We start from the raw sequence: 8,362 nt of genomic DNA on the forward strand, positions 1-8,362 counted from the left end.
ACTTTAAGCTGATCCCATAAAAACATGACTAAATATGGAAAATATCAGTCAAAACACGTTCTTGGTGTTTTCACATGTTCTTGTTGCATTTTTCTCAGGATGGAAGACGCATAAAAAGAAAATTAAGCTCAAAACTGCATTTTTGAGTTTTTCTTTATTCAAATTGTTGTGAATTAGGAGCAAAAAAAAAACTGTTTTAAAAAGATCACATTTGTGATATTGAAAATATGGTGGATGGGCTCTAAGCTCCCTGCTCTGCTCCATTCTGATAAATCCACTTTTAGAAGACTAGATCCATCATTTTCCTCGTTTGAATTGGAATCTGGCTCAAAATTCTGCAGCTGGATCGTTCAAATATTGCTCGCCATTTTTATTTTTTAGCTGCGAGGGGCTGCCCCGCCCACAACTTAGAGGTACCTTTCTAATGAACTACTGCTGCTTTGGTTGAAAGTCACAATACAGAAGTTTAAACACCAATCAATGTGACAACCCGAGAGCTTCAAAATGCCGAAGTGTAGTACAAGAAAAAGTTCAATTTTTGAGTGAAAATAAGAGTTATGTGGAAAAGTCTTGCGCTATATGTCTTACAAGCTGTTTTACTTTGAGTCCAGGTTTCTGGTGGAGTTCTTACAGCAGACTCTGGAGATGGAATCAAATAAAAAGCTTTTATCCGTTGTGCAGCTTTTTATTTATTTATTTTTTCAAATATACATATTTCTTCTGAGGGTTCTCAAAAAGAAAACCTTCAAAATAAAGTTGAATCTTAAAGAAAAATGAAACAAAAAAAGATAAGATATATTGAATACATTATTTTTGATGTTTCCAAAGAATTCGTACAACCTTATTTATAACTTTATACAATAAAATAAAAGTAAATTACCAATAAACTACAGAACAAAATAACTGTTACATAAATACATCATTATAAAAGTAAAAATATTTTGATAAACATTTGTACATGTGATTATTTTTATATTTTATGTGCTATGATCCTATATAAAGTGTCATAAAAAAAGGTTCATTACTGTTCAGTTTTCTTCACGTGTCGTTAGGTTAAGAAATATAAACATCTCTTCTATAAATACAATTCTCATCTGGTGTGAAACTGCTGCAGAAAAGCAGCTTCAAAAGACTTTAAACGGCGTCATTCATCAAACTATCCAGCTTTTCCTCCTCTCCAGAGCGGGGCTCGGTTAAACTTCTTCTAAAATACAGCAGCTCTATTTTTCCTGACTCGCGCGCTAAAGCTATTCCTGAATATATGTTCTGCTGACCCGAGTCGCCGAACACGGACACAGCTGTCACCCTATGAGAGAACAAATCATGAAATCAGTGCTAAAACTGAGACATAGCAGGGAAATGCTCTCATTCATGGACTCACCGATCATCAGTCATTCTCTCTGTGATCACAGGCTGCGCCTCGTTTTTCAGTAGATCCCAAACGTGAAGGTTTGACGCCGCATCCAGAACGCAGAACACTGTGGGTCTGGTCTGAGCCCACTGCACCGACACCACCCGTTCTCCGGCTGTGCTGGCGCTCCACTCCGCGGCGGGATGCTCCCGCCTGACGGTGTGCATCCTAATGCTGCCGTCACCACAACCCACCTGGAGAGGAGAAAACACAACTTCTAGAGTAGATGATGCTCACTTTAAAATGTGATTTTTTTAAAGCTAAATATATAAAGGTAAAATACATCAGGAAAAAGATGTTTAAAGGCGATGAAAATGCGGGGCGAAAGTGATGGGAAGGGGGTGCGGGGTTCCTCTGTGCCAACAGTCCAAAACAAAACTAAGAGGCAAATTTCTCATAAACTCCTGCTGCTCTGCAGAAACTATGTCCTAAAAAATGACAACATTTTTAAATTTAGTCTGAAAACAGGATAATCATAATTAAAAGACGATTGGGAACACTTAGAAAATTGTTAAAAGATGATTTGAGTGGGTCTTTAAACAAATCTAACAGTTTATGTCAAGTGAAATTAAATGAAATCTGGGTTCTGGTTGAAAAAAGGGACTTTATTAATATATAAAGTTGGGCAAAAATAATTTTCAGTCAGCCTCCAATAGTGCAAGTTCTCCTACTTAAAAAGATGACAGAAGTCTGTAATTTTAATCTTAGATATACCTCAACTATGAGAGACAGAATAGAAAAAAATCCAGAAACTTACATTGTCTGATTTCTAAATAATGTATTTGTAAATTATGGTGGAACATAAGTAATAAAAAAAGTTAAACTCAATACTTTATTATATATCCTTTGTTGGCAAGTCAAACATTTTCTGTAAGTCTTCACAGGTTTTTACAAACTGTTGCTGGTATTTTGGCCCATTCCTCCATGCAGATCTCCTCTAGAGCACTGATGTTTTGGAACTTTCAACTCCCTCCAAAGATTTTCTATGTTGTTGAGATCTTGAGGACCTTCAGAACCTTGAAATGCTTCTTATGAAGCCACTGCAGTGTGTTTGGGATTGTTCATCTTCAATGCTTATGGAAGGAGGTTTTCACTCAACATCTGACCATACATGGAGTCATTCATTCTTTCCTTTACGCGGATCAATCGTTCTAGACCATTTGCTAAAAGATCATGATGCTTCCACCCCCATGCTTTACAGTAGGCATGATGTTCTTTGGATACAACTCAGCATTCTTTCTCGTACAAACAGTAGAATTCTCACCAAAATGAGATTTTCTGGATTTTTTTCCTCATTTTGTCTCTTATAGTTGAGGTATACCAATGATGAAAATTAGAGTCCTCTCTTATCTTTAGTGGGAGGACTTGCACAGTTGATGTCTACGCTGTATATATATATATATATATATATATTCTACATTTATTTTAAAGCCCTCCTACCAGGAAACAGTTGGGTCTGAAGGGTGAGAAGTGGATGGAGCAGACATCAACGGGTCGCTCTTCAACCTCCTGAAACCTGTAAAACTTTGGTAACGCCTTCAAACCATAACTTGTTCCATGGCTGACCAGACCCTAGAAAGAAATTTAAATGAGGAGACTTTCATAGCTAAATTATTAAACTAAATTTGGAGAATGATGCTCACCAGATTTGTGCCAAGAAAGAAGTGATTGGAGTCTGTTGGGAGGAATTTTAGGAGAAGTGCCTGTAGGGGTTCTCTTTTTACGGCATTGTGCTGCGATGACCTGAGAGATGCAGGTAAAAAAAAGTACAAGTCAGCCAAAAATAAACCATAAAAGTGGAACATGGTGCTTCTTTCTATTCCTGCTGCAGCATCAGACCGCAGTTATGTTCTCATGACACGTTGAGGTGACAAAAAAGTGGCCAGCTGTGCCCCCGATGTGCAAAGAGGGATATTTGGAGTCCAAAAGCTGTTTATGCATCTCACCTCTTAGAAGTCTGGATGGCTGAGCTGTGAAGCAGCTTTACTTTGCCCCCAGGCCGGAGACCTGCAAACAGGACAAATGTAACCGGGTAACGGCGGAGGCACGAGGGGAGGAAGATGAGAAGGTGAGGAAAGAGGAGAAGGTTCAAAACGTGACCTAGATCTGTTGGAGAGCCAGCTTCACTGCCTTTAGGGAGCTCCATCACCACCTAAAGGACACAAGGGGAAAACATCGACGTGCTTGAAGACTGAAGAAAAAACCTTTAAGTCCAACAGTGAGTGATAATAATGAGAATTTAGAAGAACAGCTTAAAGAAATTTACCAAACCGTGTTATTTGTTAACCCTATGTTTGTTTTTGACTAAACCTAAATTAAATAAGTGTTCTACTTTTTGAAAACCTCTGCTCCCCATATTCTCTGGTTAGATCCTACAACCCTACACACACACAAAAATCTTTTTTTTAGTTATTAATTTGTGTACACAAATTAGCATTTACTTGACATAATTTTGTGATTTAGGGGCACAAATTGGCATTTTGTCAGCACGAAATGCACACAAATTAGAATTTTGTGGTCACAAATTAGTATTAGTGCACATTAATTGTTTTTTGTGTGCACAAACAATAACTTAGTGCACACATATTTGTGTTTTGTTGTTCCAAATCACAATTTTGTGCACAAAGATTTGGGATCTGTTATCATAAATGACCATTAAGTGCACACAATGTGTGTTGTGGAGACACAGATTAGCATTTTGTATTCACAAAATACTTAAAAATAAGTATTTTGTTGTCACAGATTAGCATTTAGTCCACACAAATTTGGGTTTTGGGGGCACAAATCGGCATTTTGTTTTTACAAAATACCCACAACATAATATTTTGTTGTCACACATTAGAATTAGTGCACGTAAATTGTTTTTGTGTGCACAAATAATAACTTAGTGTACACAAATTTTTTTTTTGTCAACAATTACTATTATATGCACACAAATGTGTGTTGTGGGGGCACAAGTTAGAATTTTGTTGTTACACTTAGAACAGAAAGTAGCATTTTGCTTTTAAAAATGACCATTTAGTGTACACAATTTAGCACAAAATGCACACATATTAGTATTTTGTTGTCACAAAGTAGTATATAGTGCACACATTGGTATTTTGGTGGCATAAATTAGCATTGTGTTTGCAAAAATGCACATAAAGTAGTACTTTAATGTCACAAATTAGCATTTACTGCATACACATCAGTATTTTGTGGGCAGAAATTAGTAGTAACAACTGATACTATGCATTTAGGCTAAAATGTGCACATAAAATGCTAATTTGTGTGCACAAAATACTACGTAGTGGCCAAAAATGATTATTTAGAGGGAACAATTTAAAAGATTTTTTTTTTTTTTTTAAGATGTGGGTGGATATTTTTAATCTATTTTTTGGCCAATTTAGAATATTTTTGGATTAATGTCTTTGACTTAATTAAATGTGCTTAAAAACATAGATATACAAATATATATTTGTGAGTTTATTAAAACTCAAATTTCTTTCAAACCAAAAACAGATTGTAAATCTAGAGGTTGTGGGTGAATATAAATACATTTTGAAGCTTGCTATCAATTATTTCTTGGATTTGTTTATCTAATTATCTTATCTTTGTTTAACAGTGTCCTGTTAGCTTTTGAAAACCAACATTTTAGATAAAATATGATGGTTTATTCATACTTGGAGTTCACACAAAAGTTATTCAAACTTGTATTGAAGTGACTGAATTGACTGATTTCTTTATTATTTATAGAGAGTGACTGTACGGATTCTGCAGCAGTTCAGACTTGCTGTCAGACTCGGTCTGTCAGGGCAAATAGTTACTGAAAAGCAGCATAGTGATCATTCATCCAGCTCGTTGTGCTGCTGTCAGGCTGAAGGAAAGTAAAACGCGTCTGAGAGGGGCTTGAATGATTGACAGTGACATGCCTGTAAGGGATACGGTGTCTAAAAATATTTCAACCATGAATGCATGTGCAGAACAGACAGTGACGACTCCAAGAAAAACTGAGATGTATCTTTCATATGACCTCTACTTAAAATCTTGTTTTTATTTCGTTTTTTTGTTGATCTTACCCAGAAATTTAACACCCCACTTTCATCCAAAGAGGCAAGTTGGAATGTCAATCCTGAAGATTCTGGTTATAAAAATAAAATAAAAAAAGTTACCACAAAAACATAAATAATAAAAAAAAGAAACCGCTTTTCATACCATCATCAGGTGATAAAAAAGACGCTGCTCCAGCCACAATGGAGGGAACAACCTCAACAGAGGTCACAGGTGAGAGGTGACCTGTCCCGCCCATGACTGCATCTACGATGACAAAGAGGATTTCAGCTACTTAACCGAAGCTGAAAGTACTTTTTCAGGTTGGGCTGCAAATGTTGAATGTTTAGAACCAAAGCTCACCAGTGGAGAAGGTGGGCTGCCTGATGGTCCACTCATTGTCTCCTATCTTTAAGCTGTAATGATTACTGGCGTGCTCCCTCAGGTCCCACAACACCACGGAGCCGACTGACGTCCCTGCGAACACCAGGATGGCCTTTCCAGGACTAAAGCAGCAACACTCCACCTGAAACAATAAAAAAAGACGCTTATTTTTCCCTGTTTTCCTGCTTTGACACTCTCGCTATAAAAAGTTTAAAATATTTTTTATTTGATATAATATACCTAATAAAAAATATATCTTATAAAAAAATAAATCAAAATATGTCAATACGTGATAATTTAGAGTAGTTTTATTTTATTTTATTTTTAACTGTGGTTTATATAACAAAATGGAAAAAAAACATAAGAAGATCCTTAAAACATGATTAAAAATGACTGAAAAATTCTGAATTTGAGAAGAAAAAAAATCCTAGAAATTTTTTTTAAGTTGGAAACTTTTCTTTTTTCCATTCCTGGGACATGTGAGACTTTACCCAGGGACCCACGACACAAAATCTTGAAAACCATGTTAACACTTTTGCTCAGGTGAAAATCAACCGGCAATTTTGCCCAAATATACCGCATTATTGATATTTTTGGGCAGATTTTCTTTCACTTTGTATTCATTTAAATCCTTTTTTTCTATATTTACAGCACTAGAAACGTCATAATCATCTGCATAAAAAAGAAATCTGGACAATAATTATACTTTTTTATTTAATTAGCATTATCAGTTTCCCCTGGATTATTTATTTTACTAAATTTTTATTATGTGAACATTAACACATTAATCAAGAAGAATTAACAGGTTAATATTTATTAACGCAAATTAATTACCCAGCGAAGAAACAGTCCTTTGCTTTGTCTCAGCTGTCTTTTTTCCCCCACTTTTACCACAGTTATTTTCAAAATAAATAAACATTTATTCTGCTTTTAGTACTTTATTTTTTTTACTATTTTTTTGGTTTAAATCGCTTTTTCACAAAAAGCGGACAATTTGATCCATGGTTCAGCACGTCGTCACGGTAACATGGTAAGAAGTCGCTGAGCCTCGACTGCAGCGGTAAAAGAAAGTGATATATATTTTGATTGTCACGAGAGAAATTTCACCTCTTACTACTTGTTTTTGTCCAGATAATAATAAAAAAGTTGTTTTATTAAAGCAGCTTTTGTGCTATTTGACGGTAACTTTTTACTTTTTTAAGTCTGCAGTTCTGTTTCTTATGACTGTATGTCAGTATCTTTGTTTTCTTGTAAAAATACTGCAAATATAAAAGTCAAAATTTACACTTCTGGATTAACACTTAATAAATTAAAAATTTCAGGCTATAAAAATCAAGGAAACATCTTCTCTCTGGCTTGTTTTGGTTCTAAAGTCGCATATTGTCATTTAAAATTTACTCAATAAAAAATTGTGATTAATAGTGGTTAATCGCAACACAAAAGTGCAATTATTTTTTTCAATTGATTAAGATAATTAATTAAAAATAAACATTCTAAATGTACGGTTATTTGCAGATAAGTGGTCAGCAAATACAGTAACAAAAAAAAAAAAAAACAACTAATCACGATTAGTGTTATTCCAGGTTTGCGATTAATTTGTTAGATATGAATCCAGCAGGAGTGTTAATCAAAAATGGTCTAAAACGCTTCAACATTAGTTTCTATCACCTCAGCTTCGTAGAGCAGAATCTTCTGAGGTCTGGACGGCTCCCAGATGTTCCAGATGCAGATGATGGTGTTGGCGTCCAGACGCACGGCGCTTGGTTTCGCTATGGGCATGTGGACTGACAGCATGGTGTGTCTCTGAACTTGAGAAAAGTGCACCATGCTAACTTGTCGGCCTGCAAATATTAAAAGAGACAGTGGAGCATCGAATGATTCAGGAGTCTGAGTTGCTTCAGTAAAATCATTATTTACCATAAAGAAAAGGCAACTTGGTGTTGATCTGCAGGCTTCCATCACTGAACGACGACGAGTCTGGTTGAGTTTTTAGCTTCATTTGGGACTTCCTCTCGGCTTGATCCTCTTCCAACAGGACGAGCATGACCTTGATTAAGTCACGAAAGAAAGTAAAAGTCACAACAGATGGTTGAAATAAACCATAAAAGTCAAAAGTTTGTAAACCTGTGAGGCTGATTGCAGAAATGACGTCAGACGCTGAGAATCAAAATTTAAATCACTCTTAGTTCTTTCTTGAGCTCCTTGAGTGATGTTTGGATCTGCCAACATACAAAAAAACACCTTAATGCTCATGCACATCAAAAATCAGAGATTTATCGTCCTGTTTGTTCACCTCCACAGGCTCCACTGTGCTGCGATGGATGCTGCGTCCACTTCTCACACGTCTCTATGTCCTCCGTCTGGATGTCTCGCTCCGCATCGTCTTCATTGCATTGAGTGTACGCCTAACAGGAAAAAAAATATTCTAAACTGAGATGCAAAAACATATTAAGTATATTAAGAGAACAAACCTGTTTGGTGTTCGCATTTCCAAAGTTTCTGATGTAAAGCTCGTATTCACTGACGGGCGAAAGGTCC

General features: G+C 35.9%; 1 protein-coding gene across 1 annotated transcript in view; it reads right to left on the reverse strand.

The window, feature by feature from the left end:
- Nucleotides 1-836: 836 nt before the first annotated feature.
- The window catches only part of dync2i1 (dynein 2 intermediate chain 1), a gene marked incomplete in the record, with an annotated part of 11,215 nt that continues 3,689 nt past the window's right edge, over nt 837-8,362 (reverse strand). Inside the window, 13 exon segments of the mRNA XM_024280321.2 lie at nt 837-1,306; nt 1,382-1,605; nt 2,852-2,983; nt 3,055-3,154; nt 3,358-3,418; nt 3,512-3,563; nt 5,470-5,531; nt 5,606-5,707; nt 5,804-5,966; nt 7,493-7,665; nt 7,742-7,871; nt 7,949-8,043; nt 8,118-8,229. Coding sequence (XP_024136089.1) covers nt 1,135-1,306; nt 1,382-1,605; nt 2,852-2,983; nt 3,055-3,154; nt 3,358-3,418; nt 3,512-3,563; nt 5,470-5,531; nt 5,606-5,707; nt 5,804-5,966; nt 7,493-7,665; nt 7,742-7,871; nt 7,949-8,043; nt 8,118-8,229 — 1,578 coding nt within the window.

Source organism: Oryzias melastigma, linkage group LG20 (genome assembly GCF_002922805.2).
Source record: "Oryzias melastigma strain HK-1 linkage group LG20, ASM292280v2, whole genome shotgun sequence".
In the NCBI taxonomy this organism is placed as follows: Eukaryota; Metazoa; Chordata; class Actinopteri; order Beloniformes; family Adrianichthyidae; genus Oryzias; species Oryzias melastigma.